This window comes from Salvia hispanica, chromosome 3 (genome assembly GCF_023119035.1).
Source record: "Salvia hispanica cultivar TCC Black 2014 chromosome 3, UniMelb_Shisp_WGS_1.0, whole genome shotgun sequence".
Classification (NCBI taxonomy): Eukaryota; Viridiplantae; Streptophyta; class Magnoliopsida; order Lamiales; family Lamiaceae; genus Salvia; species Salvia hispanica.
The window spans coordinates 11,039,095-11,058,432 of record NC_062967.1 but is presented as its reverse complement, the minus strand read 5'-3'; the positions used below and the strand labels follow the sequence as shown (position 1 = coordinate 11,058,432).

Below are 19,338 nucleotides of genomic sequence, written 5' to 3'. Positions count from 1 at the left end.
GGTTGATGCTGTGTTGTCTTAATATTGTGTTGATATTTTCAGTTGCTATTATTTTGTCATCTGTCGATAATCTTTTAATGGTTCAGATTATGGTTTAAAGTTTGTACAATATATGAGTTTGCATTTTAATCACTTATCCCTGTACTAATAATACTATATACTAGTATATTGTACAGTCATTGGACGAATTTCTATAGGCAATTAAACACAACAATATTTTTATGTTGAGCAGAACACAATTTGTTTTCCTTAGGAAAACTCTACTAGCTCCCACTCTTTGTCTCATTTAACATGTCTAATCTCTTAAGTATTTAATAAAATTAAAGTATAAAAAATTATTATAAAATAAAATTTGTAATTAATTCATTGTTATCAACTCTTGTAATAATTTTTTTATCTAAAAGAAAATAATGAGTACAAAATTCAATTAAAGCAAACAACATTCAAGTTAAAAGATAAAATATATTAGAATGTCGAAAAATGAAAATAGAGATACAAAAAAAAAAGGTTGACTGAAGTAATGGGGTGTTAGTTTCTTAAAATTTAATTTAAGGTATACTGTAAATTATTTCGATGTCCACAATTTTGGGGTAAACAGTATACTGCACATTGGCTGTTACAAACGCGATAATGAAAAGAGGAATGGGCTCTCACTTGATTTTTAAGAGATAAATTAGCCCATTAGTTAGTTGGGCTATATATTGATTTGGCCCAATCCGGTTTCAATTAATTAGTGGCTTTTTTTTTAATCTTCTTGTTATCAATATTACAACCAAGATATTGCCATCAATGTGTGTCACGGAACCCTCATATTTAGCCCATAAAGAATTTGGATTATATGTTCCTAATTTTGCATAGTTTTTATTTACAATATTTCTAACTTCATAACTATATAGCGTCACAGTTTTAGTAAAGAAAGATTAATCATGAATTTTGGGAATTATTTCAAAATAGACATTGCATACTAGCCAGTATAAATATAACACAGTTTCCTTCCCTAAAAGTTACAATTACAAATATACTTGATACATCATTACATCCAATTAAAGATGTTAAAGCGACACAATCATTTCACCGTGAATCTTGACATTCTAAAATACACACTCACAATATCACAAAATAATATAGGGAGTAATTTTAATTATGTCCAGAGGGAGAATTATAAAATATTTATTTTTATTCTACCTAATTTTATGGAGTAGTTGATGGAGGTTTATGTTTTTATTATTTCAATATATCAGAATATTTTTGGAAGTTACAAATTATTGAATAGGTGGACTTTGTTAGGTGCTTGCGTGCACAATATAATATAATAATGTTCATAATTATATTTTAAATCGCTTATTAACAAATTTTATTCTGATCTTCCGCCGTATCTTTCGGAGATCATCACTCTTACTTGTTCCCACTTCCTCACTTTCTCATTCAATTATTTTGATTAATTATTTTATTTTTTAAAGAAATAAATTAAAAAGATATCTTAGTTGGACATGAACCATCAAGGGGTAGATGTTGGAAAATATATTTCTCCATTTTCTATCATATTCAAACATTAAATTCCACAGTTAACATTACTATTAGGTAACATTATGTGTTAGTATATTATTCCTTCGCCCGCGAATAGGAGTCCCGGTCAATTTTGCACACTCATTTTATAAAAATAATAATAAATATTTAAAATGGATAAATGGTAAAGTAAGAGCGCAAAATTGACTGGGACTCCTAATAGCGGAAGGAGGGAGTATTGATTAGTTTGCCCAATTTGTTTTCAATCTTCATACATATTCTTTTGTGAGAAAAGAGACTTTCATTTCATTAGTTTAGCAAAAAGCCGGAATAGGTCCGGTTTAATAAGTAGAACATTCACTTTTCATTGATTTATTTTTGGGTCGAATCAAATTCGATTATATTTTATATTCCTCATCTCAATTGTATTCAAATGTATAATCCGGTCAAATCTTTCTAAACATCCAGAGCTACTCAAATTTTAAATATACATCTACATATGGTTGAATTACGGAGTAAATATTTAGATTTAGGACTCGTTTGATAAAAAAGATGGGATATGAGAAGATATGTAAAACAAGATAAGAAATACGGGCTTCATGTCAAGATATGCAAAGATATGATTTTTTTTCCGTTGTTGTTTGATAGAAAAGAAATTATCTAAATTTGTATTGTATATTAAATAACATAGCCTAACTTGACAAATTGGTGAGATACATAAACAAGGTTAATGTTATAATTTGGTAAGATTAGATAGGGCCCTGGTTTTATACTGGGATTTAAGTTAAGCTTAACTATGATATCAAACAATTAGAAATGTCCATATATAATTCTCTATCTTGTTATTACTAACTTATCAAACATACCTTGATATAAAAAAAACTAATACAACATCACATTCTTTCTGCTAGGGGTTACATTTCTTTCTGAATTCGAGCATATTATTCTCCCATTTTGCAGGGTCCAATAGCATGTGTTGTGTGGGCCAACATTAATTATAACAGCCTATATATTACACATATATTATGTACAACTATACAATACACCTATGAAATGAGACAGATGGCAAGTCTTTAGATTATTATACAACTAAAAAAATCTGTAATACTATAAGTATATACTCCCTTTTTATGATTAAGTTTATTTTTTAGAAGTATAATAAGCTCACTTTAATAACGAATTATTAACTAAAAAGTGGCTGGGCTTTGTAGTGTCCCTATCATCACTATTTCCAAAGTAGATACTGCCACAATTTAGTTTAATCACTCCTACATACACACGCACATGCACTTATAATATACTCCATATAGGAGTATAATACAATGGTACTATCATAGCTATAGATCTAACAATCATAATTCATAAAGTATTAGTAGTATTTTAAACGAAAAATTTAGCTATATAAAAAATATTATCATAATTATTTAATTAGTTTAATGTACTCAGTTTTACCATAGCCCTCTAAACATTAACTTCAAAATAGTAGGAGTGTCATTGTTGACATTGATATTCTGAATTTTCTGATAACATGGATAGTTACTAACTCACTAATCAGTATACTCATTTAGTTTGCTCATACATAAACACACAGACATTGCTGACAAATGTCTACAACTCATTTGGTTTGATCATAAATCCTCACCTTAAAATTTAAAATAAAGATTAATTAGCTTAAATACAATCCACATATTTTGTCTAACAGCAGCATTTGTGACACCTATTACACAAGTAGGCCTATCATAAGCTAACTTTCCATCTCTCTCTAGTACTATTCCATTCATTTTTTCGAAAGTAAAAATTCAGCAGACCTAATTTATAATGATTTGAGAAAAATACATCATCAAAACTAAGGTCATAATTAAGTTCATCAATACATATATATATATATGTACATCAAGCATATGCGATAAAATGGAAAGCATAAAATTGAAATACAATCAAGAAAAAATCTCCAAAGCTCACCATCCCTAGAAAGAAGTGGAGTGATAACTTTGATTAAAAGAAATATTAAGATTACAATTAAGAGGTGATTAATTAAGAGGGAAGAGTAGATGATTAATAGACAGGGCAGCGCCCACTAGCATGTGGGGATGAATTTCTTAAGTGGGCACATGGCTTAGGAAATAATCACATAACAAACACAACCAACAACAACTGAATGGTTTAATTACTCCCTTAACCCTACCCTGCCCGCATATATGTGATTAATATTGGATAGTAATTAATAAGTAGTACTACTATTATATTTAAGTGAAAATTTTTAATAGTTAATTTGATTATATCCATGATAAGATGGTTGAACCATATATACTATAGATTGATCGTGAGGTCATGCTCAATCTAATTGGTTGTACCTTAACCTGTTTATTAAAAAAAATAAGTATTTTTTCTCTCAATCCACTGAGAATTTGTGTTTTCTTTAAATTTCTAAACTTAGATCGTATTTCCTAAAACATAACACGTTTGCAGAACAACAAAATTCACATCATTTTGTTTAAGTCGCGAAATAACAATATCAGCATAATTGTTATTTATAGGTAACTAACATACTAATACTTATATAGTTATATTGGCATGCATATTTTAAAAAATAGATGAAGTTATTCTTTGTTTTGATTTTACTATCAATATATAATATGTGTTCATTTAATAAGACAGGTGTTCTTGCCCGGCTAGTAATTTTTATTTTATAAATTTGATCAGTCACATTTAATAAGACAAGTGTTCTTGCGACTTGTCATATTATAAGTCAATAGCTATATAAATCTACTATGTTTCATATTTGACGTCTCATTTAATTTTTGTCTTAATAAATAATACTACCATTAGTTAGTAACAATCACCGGATTAGTAGATAATAGTTTTAGTTAGTTAAATTACTTAAAGGCTTATTTGTAGTTAGTTAAAGGTAATTAGTTAGGTGCGTTTGAGAAATTAGTGATATGGAAACGCAAGTGAGATGCTGAAAGCTAGGCTATCTAACCTAAATATGTAAATATTTAAAGATGAATAAGTGATGGGTTGGTTTGCTATCTTTCCTATCCATTTATTCCTCGTCATATAATGGAAAGTCGAAACATACACTCAAAGAAAACCTCTTATTTTTAATCTTGTTATTTATTTTTTATTTGAAATAGAAATTACAAACACAGCCTAATCCATCACTTTGCTTGTGGTGCTCCTCATGCCGTAAGCCTACCCCTTGCTCAAGTCGCTCTCCCACTCATAAATACTAATCCATCAATTAGTGAAATTATCGAAATTGGTTGTTATATATGATTGGAAATAGTAATAAACGATATTCCATTAAAGAAAATGAAGTAGCTTGAAAGTAGCATTTTGTTACTTCCATTCCAATTAAAATAACAAAACAAAAAGAAAACATGAGAAGATGCCACATCACTCACTTTTGGTGAATGAAAGGCAACCGTGAATAGTAACCACTTACTCACTCAAAGAATTCAACTTAAACTTCATCACTCAAGGAATAAAATATGAAAATCAACCAAAATGTGTATTCAATGAATTAATTATAACCCAAACAATAATGAATAATGGGACTCATAAATTTATAATAGTATTGTGGGTAAGAAAAATAATTATTCACATGATCAAATGTCAACCCCAATTTTCCTCCTATCTAGTAGTGGCAATCCACCAGCGCGGCGGCGGAGAACACTAGCGGCTGTAGTTTCTCATCCTCCGGCGGCGCCGGTAGGTTGAGATCCAATGCCAACATATTCCTCGCCTTCTCTTCGTGCGACGTCGTTTGGTCACCGGGAATCCTTCCGCTAGCACTAGGCGGCGCGGCCGACCTATGCCGCCGCATGTGGCCGCCGAGGGCCTGCCCGGATCCGAATTCGGAGCCGCAAATGGAGCACTCGTGCATTTTGGACTTGTTGGGATCATTTTGCGTTGATGGTGGTGGAGAAACAGTGGTTAATTTCCTCAACTCCTTTCCACCTTCCAATTCTTGATTTTCCGGCTTCTGATCAGCCTCGCCGGCGGTTTTGGGCTTCTTGTGGCTGGCGCGGTGGCCGCCCAGCGCTTGGAACGACGGGAAGGTTCTGTTGCAGGTCTTGCACTCGTAGACGTAGATGCCTACTTTTCCGACGGCGGTGGTGGCCATCTCGGCGAATTTCCGGCTGCTGAATTTAGCCTTGATTTCGTCGGGCTGCGGAGGGGAATTCCCACGCGCGAGGAGGATCAAGCAGTTGGCCATGTCCTCGTCCTCTTCCGTGCTCCTCGATATCCCGCTTGAGGTGGCCGGAGATGAGTTGTATAACTCCGCGTTGGAGGAGGCGGAGGAAGACGCCCGTGCCCGCTTCGTCCGCTTCCCTTTCACGATCATATTTTGATCGTGAAATTCCTCCAATTTCATCATCCCCAAATAAATAAATTGAATTGGGAGTGAAGAAGAAATTGAAGAAAAGATTAACACAAGACACACTATTATTGAGAGTGGAATTTAAGTGTGAGAGAAAGTGAGAATGAAATAGTGAGGCTTATAATTAAGACCAATATATATTTATATCGTGAATACTCAACCCTTTAGCTTAAGCCAACCAATCTTTCTTGCTTCGGTTTCCAACTATAAAAGTTTGTGTGAATCCTCTGTTTATCTTTCTCCCTACTTTCTTAACCAACCACAATTTCATTTTGTCTTTTTTTTTTATACTAATGAAAATATTAGTATGCATCTTCAACTATTATAGTTATGTTCTGTGTAAAATATGGTAATATAGATCAAAATCGAGTGGCATTTAATAAAGCTAATTAATTGATTAGTCTAAGTCAGAGGCTTTAATGTACGTTAAAATAAAATATGATGGGAAAGTTCATGGTGTGGAACATTGTAACATGATCCCTCAAATTTTATTAATGCTGTTTTCTTGAAGGGCATAGTAATAAATAAATTATTCATTTTAATAATATGGTTTTCTGTTATGGGAAATAAGGGAGTCATTAACACACGCAAATGATTTACTAGTAAACAATAAAATAAATATTTCTTATAAGTGTGATTATGTTTATTTAATGTTAAAATACAATCTCACAATTTGCCAGCGAAAGTGAGAAATAAGCAGAGGCATTAAAGCAAGGGGGATTGCACGTTAAAGGCATGCTCCACCTCATTCACTCCATCTCTTCTTAAACTTAAAGAAAAGTATACTTTAGAGTGAGAGAAGAGAGCATACAAACAAGATTCCACTGGCTTTCAAGCAAACCCCATCAACCCTTTTCGACAACATTATATTCCTTTTTTTCAATATACTTGCTCTCCACTCACTCTTTATCCACTCCTTGTTATAATAGTGAAAATATCGAATATACCACAAAATTAATATACACAGTGAGTCAGTGACAGAACTAGAATTTTACATGCCATTATATTCGCCGTTATATTCGTGAAAATGTATGGTGTGTGTATGTTTAGTACTACATGATAGAAATGAGATCTAGGGTAAGTTTCATAATTTTATTTAGCATTTAGAAGAAAGTACTAATTGAAGTTAAAAATTAAATATATCTATAATTGGGCTATATATATACCCAAGGGTTGCATTTGCAAGAAAAGGACTTGTGTAGGGACACTAAATGCCAGTGGAAAGGATTGTGAAGAGTGTGTGTGCCATAAGAGTAACTATCTATGGACAGTTTGTGACATGTGACTATTAATTCACAGCTTCAAATTTCTTTATCATATACTTTCAGATGATATTTATGTAATAATTATTTTTTTGTAATGATATACAACAAAGGAGAACCCTATAATAAAATAAATTAATTAATCTCAGTGTTGAAGAATCTTTGATTTTATCAACTGGCCTTGCAATCCACGCTTCCAAGATTACTTACGAGTGAAATGACTGTTTTAGGCTTCCTTTTGTTGGACAATCATCAATTATGAGTGAACTATTGTGAAATCTACAACAAATTAAAACTGCCTGTTGCCAGGTACTTGTCTTGGTTAGTTACCAATAAATAAATAAACATTTGTTGTATTTTATCCGATACATCTAATATTTTCAACAAATTAAATAAAAGATGGCACTGGATGCAAGTTGTCATTTTTCTCGAATTTTTAAAAATTTGACAAACTGTTTCCCAAGGTGGAGTTCAATAACACTGGATTATTTCAATCATTTGCAAGTAGATGTATCTTTTGTTGACTTAAACGGATTGATCGTGCGTGGTTGATGTCAACTCACATAACTTCATAAATTTTTAAAGAAAAAAAAACTGATTCTCAATGTATACATTTTTCAAAAATGAAGGAAGTGAGGAGAGTAAAGATAGGCCAAATGGATGAAAAGAAAGATGTTAATAATTTGATCATTATAATTTATATAAGGGCCAATCAACTTTGGTGTTTCTTTCACGTATGTATATCTTAATAATTAAGTAACAAATTTGCATTCTTTGAAAATTCGAGAAGAGGCTAATTTCATAATGTGACTGGTGTATATAAAATAGGTCAATTATACTAAGTCTTACTTTAATACGCAAATTATTGTTGAGTGTGTTAGCTATACTTTGTGATCAACCATTTTACAAGTGTTAGCTAATAAAATTAGAAGTCAACTCAACAAATGATTTTTAAGAAGAGAATAATATTGCGTATAAATTAATTACTACGTTGGGTCGATGCAGACTTGGTGATATAATGTATTCGAATAAATAAAATAAACCAAGAAACTAAAATTCTTTGTCTACGGGAAGTTCAATATTTTATCAAGAAAATATGTAATATTTCGAATTATATTGGATTATTGATGAGTATTAAGAAAAAAAAATTAGATACAACATTTTTAATGTAAAGTGTTAGTATAGTTAGTGGAAGCAACAAATATAGCGGCGGAGAAAGAGTAGAAAGGGACCCCATTTTATTCTTGGCGTAACAAATTCAAGTGAAGTTTAGTTGGCAGTGTCAGGCACGTAAGGAACTAAACACCTATGCCAATCATATTAATTATTTACATTACTAAATATAAACCCTTTTAATGTAAATATGAGTACATTATAGTCATTTTAAATACGGGTATATTATAGTCAAAAGTTAAATGTTGTGTATGAGGTGATGTGCAAGGCACTCATGTGCTCCAACCTAATTAAAATTGTGTGTCACTGTTAAATCACCTCTTTTTGCTTTTTTAGTTGCACTAAGACATGATACAATTTTAATTAATTGCATTCACTTCTGTGTAATCATCTCTGAAGATACTTCTTTTGGATTAATAGTAACAATTTTACAGATCCAACTTGATATAGCACTATGGATGGGGACAAATTTCTCCTCGGAGATTGGGATTGGGGCGGGCGGGAACATGAATTACGTACCCACATACTTTGTCCCGGTCCCTATTCCGACCACTAAGCCAACTCCCCAAAGTAGCAGCTATTAATCCGTTAGTTTAGATGATAGTCTAGATATATAAGAATAATATAAGTTAGCTTACCACATACTTTGTGTGTACAGTGGATACAAGTGGATCTAGTGATGGATGTGTAGAGAGAACCCACTTGTGAAGTGGAAGTTGTAACCAAATGCACACAAAAGAAGGCCCAAAATAGGTGGATAAGTTGGCTATTTAAACTCCCTACTTTCTTTGATGTTGACTTTATGCCAACTCTACTACTTACAATCACACCATACTCACCCCTCTCATCACTCACCAATTCTTATAAACTACCTCTACTTACACCATGTTCCTCAACTAGTATTTTCCTAAATTTGACATATAATTAACTCATTCATCTCATCATATGATTATATTCCTCCTAAAGAGATTGACATTGACTAAAAAATGTAAATATTAATCCTACCTAATACTTACTCATGATGAGAAAGCTATTGCTTAAAGAATGCAGGCATTTAATTGCTTTTACCAAGACTCTTAGCAAGAAACCTCAGATTTGACAATAAATCACCAACCAAACTCAACATGCATTATAAAAGATAATTTGAAATTGAACTTCAACTAAGTTGGACTTCAACTAATCCAGTGACAATGATCAACTGCATTATTACAATTTCTTGCTAATTCTTGGCATCAACTAAAAATTACTCACGTTAATAAATTGCACATTATGGCCCCCAATAAGTTGAGCCCTCATAGTTGAATTAAGCGAACCACGTGCACGCGTTGTGCACCAAGGTTATTGTTTGGGGATGAGACGAATATATAGCACAGTTTCACATGTATATAATGCCTAACTGTCGTCATGGCAATTTTTAACAGCTTAGGCAGCACTAGTATGGACTATGGAGAAATGGAAATTAGAAATTCATCTCTTTCGACTCGTACTATATTTGGAAACTAGAAAACAAGGGCTCCACATCATGCTTCCAAATAGAGTAACTATGTTTTCCACCACAAAACTCAACTAGATTTAGGTTTTCGGTTGTTTCCAGCTTTAGTTGGGCAATGAAAAGCAGCCATTCGGTTTGGAAAGCTCTTAGCCAGCAGCACATCTTCCAAGAAAAATAAACCTATCCACTATTCATACAAATTACTCCATACTTTTACAAGTGCTGTCAATATAATTCACCTCACATTACCATCCTAATTCCTAACCTATGCACACTTGGTAAGTGGTTGGATTGGGCTATGCAAATAATTGTTTTTCATTTATTTTTTAAAAAAATTATTTGGTTTTGAATTTTTTATATTAAATATTACTCTGTATTATGAATTAAAAATAATTATATTTGTAGGATTAAATTATTTTGTAAGATCTTTTATTTTCAATTATAGTCTCTATATCTATTGCATAATTTTAGAATTACAATTAAATACTATATTGGAGTACTATTTATTAAATAATTATACATATTCAATTTTATTTTATTGCAATTGTTTTTCAGAAAATTTAATGGTAAGGAGGATTTTGAAAAATATAAATAATATAGATAATTAACATGATTAAAATAAGAATAGAAATATTTTTTAAATATAAAATTAATAATTATGGATACTATCTGGGTTGGACTGGATCCAAGTTTAGAAGAGACCCAATCAAAACTCGATTCAAGTTTCAATCTATAATAAATCTAACCCATAATTGCTTCATTTCATTAGTGGGCTGGGTCTGAGACTGGGTTGGACCATTTCACAAGTCGGAAGCTGAGATTTCTTATCAGTGTACAACAAATTATTTTAGGCAATAACTACATTGTAATTTGTTAATCTACAAATTTACGCCTGAAAATTTTAAATAGGGCAAAAATAGTACAGTGCTTGAATACTAATGAACTCATCCTAGTGTAAATATCAATATATCATGTTCAGTGGCATGTCTGGTACACCTAAGGCCTACCTTAACTCTTACCAGCAAAAACGACACTAAAGTCGAATATTCAGCATAATTCAATCGAAAATATTTCCACGAAAACAAAATTTCTTATGCATGAGATGAAGAGTCACCTCAAAAGGCTTCAACCATGGCTCCATCGATGTAAACAATTCATTCAGAAAATAGTGTGATAAGTCTTCCATCTCTTAAGTCTCATTCTCATACATGTCCATTTGAGCTACCTTCACTGTCAGAACATACTTTCGACTGAATTATAACCCGAGCTCCTGGAGAAAATGGAAAAGAATGTTTCAACCTACATGAAGAGGAAGAGAGCAGTGTGAACTTGACACTGAATTATGCATATTAAAAGCATTGCATTGCTTTTAGCTCGACGTATATAAGTTTGTTAAAACTAAGGTGGCGTTTGGTTGTCATGACTAATAATCACGAGACTATCCATCTAGGATTAAGTTGTGGGATTATTTTAGTTGGAGGGGGAAGGCTATGACTAATTATCATGAGACTATCCATCTAGGATTGAGTTGTAGTGTTCAATCTCATGAACCAAACATAATACATATTTAATCATGGGATTTAATCTTGGCAACCGAACACCCCCTAACTGTTTAGACGTGAACAATTTAGTAACCATATTTAACAAACACCTTTCTGGCTTGTGGCGGCCTCTCTTTCACACCTGAAGCTATTGAATTAGAAAGTTCTTCATAAGTTTCAGAGACCTCTCGATCGCATTGCTCCTCAAGCAACATTTCAGTAAGAAGATTCTTTTTCTGTTTTTCCAACTAGAATGCATAAAGTAGATTCCATATCATAAGACTGACTGAAAATGTCCACAGGGTCTCATACTTGATACTATATCAAAGGAAATCCTTCCCTAATTTACTGTACTTCAAGAGATGTCTATTGATCCTATAGGAAAATTATATGCTCATTTAGTAGAGTTAAATTAGGAAAGTGCACATTATATAGTGAATAGTTGTTATATTCTCCTTTTCAATGGTGAACAATTATTTTGCCTATATAAGTGGAACAGGAGTAAATAGAAAAAAAAAATTCCTACTTTATATGCAGCTGAGCTTGCTTTGAGAGGAAAGTTCAACTATTTTACATAATGTGCAGCTGAACTCTCTTTATAAGAGAAGTTCAACTATTTTGCAAATTACCTCACAAATTTTCCTCTGGTTACTGTGTACTACTCCTACTAATATTGTAAAGTAATATGGAATTTGTATTATGTTATGTCTGTGCTTCAAGGAGTCAAAGCTGGCACTCTACCGTAATAGACTAAGAGCACTCCCAATGGCGACGGCGAAAATCCGGCGATTTTTCGCCAGATATCGCCGACTTATCGCCGGCCATTGGGAGGATTTCGGCGATTTTTCGGCGAAAATCCTACCGATTTTACGCCAAGCGGCGTTTTAACGCCGGGCTATCGCCGGATCATCGCCGGCCACTGTGGGGAGCTGTTCGGCGATGATCTTTTTTTTTTTTTTTTTTTTTTTTCCTCAACGGTCATATTCTAATTTCCACCCCTATAAATATTTCATCCTCTTCCTCCATTCATCACCCACAAACTTCATTCACACAAATTTTCAATCTTTTTTCTCTCCATCTTTATTAAAACGCGCCGCCTTTCTTCTCAAGGTGATTGCGACGCGCTGTCTGCTACATTTCGAACTGCCCAACAGACGCAGAAGCAGGAAGCCCTGGACTATCGCCTTTACAAAATGTAACTGCTGCTTATCCGGTGCCGGGCATACGCAGGGTCCGCCGACATGTTCGATGAGTATCTCGTAATGCGGCGAGACGACTGCAACGAAAGCTCAAGAATTTCCGTTTGTGGCGTGCGCAGATATTTTCGGGGGAAGACTACTTTTTCGGGCCGGACGCAATGGGATCGCTAGCCTTACTGATCGGGTAATCGAGGACCCACGCTTTCCGGGATGCTCTCCGGGCAAAGATCGAATGGGATGACTGACAGCAAAGAATCGCCCACTGCGTGGGCGAGAAGCTGGGCCTTCACCATCAAGTGCTGCACGTGATCCCACCATCATTCTTGCTGCGCTGTCGACCAACGTCTGGATTCGCATGCTTATTTCAGACATGCTTAATAACGACCTAACGCTTTTTCTACCAGGGGGATATTGCCGATATCATGTATGCGTGCATCATCATGCATAACATGATCATCGATGATGAACACGAAGGCGTCCTCGACGTCACCAACGACCCAAGTGTTGCATCATCGAGTCACGGTGTCTCAACCGAGTCCGCCCGCCAGGGTGTACCGCACAACGAACATGAACGGTTCCAGGCGTTCATGGACATACACCAGAAGGAGGCCCATCAAGCACTACAACACGATATCATCGAAGAATTGTGGGCAAATAGAAACCGCGCCCACCGCCCTTGAATTTTTTTTTCTTTGAATTTTTTTTTTGATTTTTTTTTTCCATTCGTGTACTTTTTTTTTTTTTTTAATTTTCTTCGTTGTAATGTGTACCCGTGTTTAATACAATGAACTTTATTACTATTATTTGTTTTATCTTATAAATTAAATAAGCTAGCTTTATTATATATAAAAATAAAACAATTAAATTAGTGATGATGTAAAAATGAAATGTTGAGTTAGGGAGAAATAAGGGAGAAACCATTGCAGAGGTTGGCTAAAAGTTGGCTAAAAACTGGGGATAAATTTTGGTGCTGATGTGGCGCTGATGTGGCAGGAGTTAGGGAGAAATAAGGGAGTTTATCCCCAAACCATTGGGAGTGCTCTAAAGAGTTATGTGGTATGCTGAAGAAGTGAAACAAGGTACATTGACTAAGTTGATCTTATGAAACTATATGTCATCTCTCATTAATATGCTGAAGAACCAACAAGATATAATGGTGCCGACATCAACTTCACTAAACGAAACGGAATCACCTCTTAATCTTTTTCTAACTGGTTGACACAATTTACAAATAAGACAAGAAATAAAAAAATTTCGTGTTTTTATTGTGATGTCACAAACACAATAAGGCTAAAAAAATCTTTATTTTCGTGTCAGGTTAACAAACCACCAGCTGTACTTGTGGTCTGTGTTACTACAAGCAAGTCATAATAAACTGCCAATTTGATCTTATGAATCTACATATGAAAAAGTATATCACTGATGCACGAGTCAATGCACTAAACTGAAATTGATGGTAACAAAAGACAGCTTATGTCTAGTCCTAAGTTTGATAGGAAGCAATAGAAACAGGTATTTAACAAAGACCGACTAGAACAGAAGAGAACCTGCTCCAATTTTTAGCATATTTCTCTCTGATTATGAAGGAATCGTGAGGAGTCTTAGCACTTTCTGATAGTGAGGAGTCTTAGCACTTTCTGATAGCGAGCAGTCATTACTGGCCAAAGCTGTCTGATTTCTTCCCATCGCCTGCGCAGAGAGAGCAAATAGTTCAATAGATAAAACAGCACTAAGCATTAATACTAGAAAGAATAAAGCTTTAGCAAACTAATTTATTTCAACAACTTGATTTAGTTCAGTCCGGATTTCATCAACAGCATGTCTTAGTTCTCCTATGAACTCTATGAAGAGTTTCTGGTGGAACAATACTTTTATCAGTCTAGTAACAAGTACTCATCTTTGCCAAGAAGCATACAGGTATGAGCAACAGAACAGGCAAGCAGCTTAAATGTATATAACCAAGATACTAATGAAGCAAAGACCAGGACATAAATTTTTCTAACTATGAACAGACTAACAGTTCCTTTAAATCCCAATAAGTAGAGCAACTTTGAAAAGAAAAGTGAATGCATCCACAGTAAAACACGCAGCGCAGAAAAAAAAATGGCATTTCATGATTCAGCCCATCTTACACTAATATTAACAAGAAAATAATCATACCTCTAGGGCCAAATCTGCAATGCAATCCCTTAATCGACCAATACGTGTAGTGCTCATAAAATTAGTTGATATTGAGTTTATTGCTTCCTCAATATCCACTAATTTAACATGTGGAAGTTTCCTTTCAATCTTTCTGTGCTTGTAAATAGAAGAGCCAACTACACACCAAAAGATATACAACTTCTGGCACCAGCAAATCCAACATCACAACGATCTAGAAGCATGTTGTGATTTAGCTGTTTCCCTTAATACAGCGCCCACTATAGCAGCTTGCTCGAGACATTCAGCTTTATGAAGTGCATCCAAAAGAACCACACAGGTTTTGGTGTGTATTTTACAACCCTTTAACCTTGTTTCCTCAAATAGTTGATATGCCTCTGTTGCCTTATTCGCTAAGCCCAAGCCTTCTATCACTGCATTATAGCAGGCCGAATCAGGTATACCTCCGTTTTCTTTGAATCTTTCATACAGTTTAACGGCCTCTAATATATTCCCAGTCTTGGAAAGCCCAGATATCATGGTGACATAGGTGATTGCATTAGGTTTCAACCCTTGTTTCTGCATCTCCTGCCAAAACACAAAGGCTTTATTGAACTTCCGAACCTTACAGAGACCATTTATAAGAATGCTGTATGTTACGATGTTAGGTATGCATTTCAAGCTTTTAATAGAGTTCCAGCAGACAAGGGCTTCATCAATCTCTTCTGTCTTAACAAGTGCATCAAGCAAGCAATTCCATGTTTGGATGTTAGGTGTCAAATTATTCTGCATCATTTCCTCTATGATGAGATATGCTTCATCTATTCTGCCCACCTTTCCGAACCCATCTACAAGACTACTATACACAACTACATTCAGTTCCACTCCAATTGATTTTGCTTCTTCAAAAAGCATATAAGATTCGTCAAGCCGGTCAATCTTAGCAAGCCCATCAATAACAGAGCCATATGTCACTACAGTTGGTTGATGACCTTTGGCCTTCATTTCCTCCAATAGCTGGTAAGCTTTATTAACTTTACCTGATTTACAGAATCCATCAATAACAGTATTATAAGCAAGGGTGTCAAGAGCACAACCCTGTTCCTTCATTGCATAGAAGATCTCGTAAGTCTCACGTGCAAAACCAGCCTTTATGAGACCATTTATTAGAATTGAGTAGCTTCGTGTGCATAAGGGGTAAACTGCACTTTGATATCTTCAAACAAGGCTCTGCCCTTTTCTGTTTCACCATCTTTGAAAACACTATCCATATAAGTGTTAAGGAGTGTGAGGTCTGGTGAGGTGCCTTTCCGGACCATTTCCTTGTAAATCTTATGACCATCCTCCTTTCTGCCATTCTTGAAAAAGTTCTTGATTAGGGAAGTATATATAATCGCATCTGGCACCTCGTTAGAATCCAACATCTCTTCATATAATTTGTATGCATCATCTACTCTGCCATGCGTGCCCAAGCCATCTATCAGGGAACAAAATGTGTATTTGTTTGGGCTACAAACTTTACGATCCATGCTGTGAAAGACAGAACAAGCCTCATCCAGTTTATTAGCCTTGCACAATCTGTCATCATTATGTTGACGGTCATTATATCAGGAGCCATGCCAGATGCCTTCATGCCATGTTGTATCGCTAAAGCTGCATCGAGTTTTCCTGCCCGACAAAGCATATCACAAGAATATTATATGTAGAGAGGTTGGGCATGGCATCTGTTCTCATATCACTATAAACTTTTAAGGCCTCATCTACTTTTCCTCTCCTACCAAGGCATGTAAGAAGGCTATTGTATGCAATCACGCTTGGAATAGACCCCTTCATTCTTTGCCTCTCAAGCAACTTATACACTTCATCAAACCTTCCAGCAGACCCATAGCCCATGATCATGGTGTTATAAGCATATGCACATGGAACAGACCTCTTCAGCTCCATCTGTTCGAACAGCTCAACAGCTTCATTCATCCTATTAGCTTTACAAAGAACTCCAATCATGCTGGTAAATGACACATCATCAGGAATGAGACCATGGGATTTTATCTCATGAAAGAATTTCCAAGCCATATCAACTTTGCCAGCCTTACCAAAGCAGTCGATACACACATTATAGAGAACAATGTCTGCTTGAAATGAGTTGCTCTTCATCTCATCTAACAAGGAGAGAGCAGCATCAACCTGGCCATCACGGGCGAATATACGAATTAAAGTCGTAAACAGATGCACACTTACTTCATAGCCTGACTCCTGCATCTGATGAAAGAGGGAAAGCATGAGATTAGGGTGTCAGGCTTACGCACCACAGCCAGTGCCCCTATAAGAGTGGTGTAAGCTGAAAATGCTGGACGGAATTTAAAGTTTCTCATTGTTTGCATAAGATCGTACGCCTCCCTCAACCTTTGCGCCCTCACACAACTAGAAACTAACTCCATGCTAGTCTCGAAAGAAAGTCCAAATCCAGCAAGACTCATTTCCTCCAAAACATGTCCAATTCTATCAAATTTCCTACACCTTGCCATCAGTATCAGAAGCGAATGGTATGTTTCTGGCAGATTCACTTGGTTTGTCGCCTTCTCCACCCATCTAAAGTAGTGAATTGCTAGATTGATATCCTTCAGCTTCCTCAACACTCCAATAACCAGGTCTGGCTCAGGTTTATCATCACACAAAGAGAGAGCTTTTTCCAATGAAGGTCCCCACGGACCACTTTCCAATATATGACACACATTCTCAATCCCTCTCCTAAGAAGTTCATGTGTCCTCATATGAGCATCTCCTCCATTACTATGAGGAGTTCTCCACTTCCCCTCATTGTTGGATCCTTCATTAACATCCACACCACTAGTCCCATCATTCAAAGATGATAACCTTTTAAAAGTGTTATACAAGTAGAACGGTTCCTGCTCAAGCCGCAGTTTCAGCACTGCAGCAACAGAAGGGAGCAGAACCATTAATGAACATAAACATGAAAAGAACAAATATGTTGATACTGCATTAGCAGGAAAGGGAGAATTCCTGTAACAAAGTCAACTTCAAAACCATCTCACAAACATTCAATCCGGAACTAGTGATACTTCAAATGTAAAATCGCAACATACCTGGATTAATGAAAATTGCCCTCATTCTTGAATGCTTGGCATAAGCCAATGGAAGAATCCTTCAGATGGGTATTGGGAAATCAGATGTTTCAATAAGCGCAGCCTTATTCTTTTGTGAGGATTTGTTCAGGCGGTTCAATAACAAAGTCTTTCATGCGAAGGCTCTGATACAGGGGGCTGGAGCAAGAGTCAGTGCCGGAGCCTGGAGGAGTGGGCGGCGTGAATTTCAGAGAGAGTCGAGAAGACGCTGGAGGAGGGAAAACTGAAGCTTTAATGAGTTTAATGGTATTGAGAGAGAGTGAAGATTGAACAGTGAATGAAAAAGCTAGTTAAGATTTGAGAGGAGAAAAAAATACTCATAAATCATCGAAAAGAAGAACCTATAATAAATGAAGAAGTCTCACATAGTTGTTTAGTTTTTTTGCGTATAAGGGTTTAAGAAAGTGTTGAAACACCTCTATGTATTCTAAATTCGTATAAGGGTTTAAGTATGTGACTTTGTGCATCTACAATGTCGACTAAGTTTTTTTTTTTTCAAAATTCAACACTTGATTTCCAATATTCCACCACACAATTTCAAATTTATGCTCAATTCCACCATCTGCATTTAATATCTAGAGGGCAAAAGTTATAGCAATATATAGCATTGGCATACCTGGAAGGCTGGAACACTAATGAAGAAAATTGGAGATGGATTGTAAAGAGGGATAGATTTTATCAGCTCCAATGTTGGGTGATCCATTGCATCTGCCGCTCGCAGTAACCGAAATATATGCTCAATTCCTGAGCTTCCTCCTTCCAAAATCGGAGAATCGACGTCAAATCAGATAGGAAGACAATGTTGCAGTATGAAACACCAATATCTGGTGTCCGGTGACGGGGTTTTCATAATTTAGGGATTTGGGAGTTTCTGTTCGGTTTGGTGGTGGTTGGTGCTGAGCTCGTCGGAATGCAGGTGGTAAGGCTGAGATTCGAGATTAAGGAAGAAGACGACTGAAGGCGGCGCAGAAATCAAACCAGAGCTTCGTGTTGGCTTAACTTTTGGAAGATGGGCCAAAATTCAATACTTCTATTTAAATAAATTTCTTAATACTACTACGTATCATAAAGGCTAAAGCTAACGGATCCTAATTTACAAATGTATCAAAATTAATTTGTATTAGTAGTTTTTTTAATAATTGCTGGTACTTCAGGGACGGAAGGAGAGTATATGCATTAATTTATTTAATTTTAGTATAGACTATTAGTACCTTTCATCTAAATTTTGACATACTTTGACCCAGTATGAGTTTTAAGAAATGTAATGGAAAGTGAGTTGAAAAAGTTGATGGCATGTGGGTCCTACTTTTAAAGTATTAGTTTTATAATAAAATGTGAGTAGGAATGAGTTGGTGGAATATGAGGTCCTACTACCAAAAATAATAAAAATAAAGTGTGTCAAATTTTCAGGGACGGACCAAAATAGTAAATTGTGTCAAAATTTAAGAGACGGGGATAGTAATATTTAACATATTCTTTCAAAATAAAAACACAAA

At 35.1% G+C, this 19,338-nt stretch overlaps 1 protein-coding gene and 1 pseudogene across 1 annotated transcript; both read right to left on the bottom strand.

Moving 5' to 3' along the window:
• Nucleotides 1-4,994: 4,994 nt before the first annotated feature.
• On the bottom strand, nucleotides 4,995-6,047 carry LOC125215531 (zinc finger protein ZAT5-like). The gene has a single exon (XM_048116974.1). The coding sequence runs from the start codon at nucleotides 5,888-5,890 to the stop codon at nucleotides 5,147-5,149; it is 744 nt and encodes a 247-aa protein (XP_047972931.1). The 5' UTR covers nucleotides 5,891-6,047; the 3' UTR covers nucleotides 4,995-5,146.
• A 7,517-nt stretch (nucleotides 6,048-13,564) lies between these two features.
• Nucleotides 13,565-18,828, bottom strand: LOC125210922 (annotated as a pseudogene).
• Nucleotides 18,829-19,338: the final 510 nt, after the last annotated feature.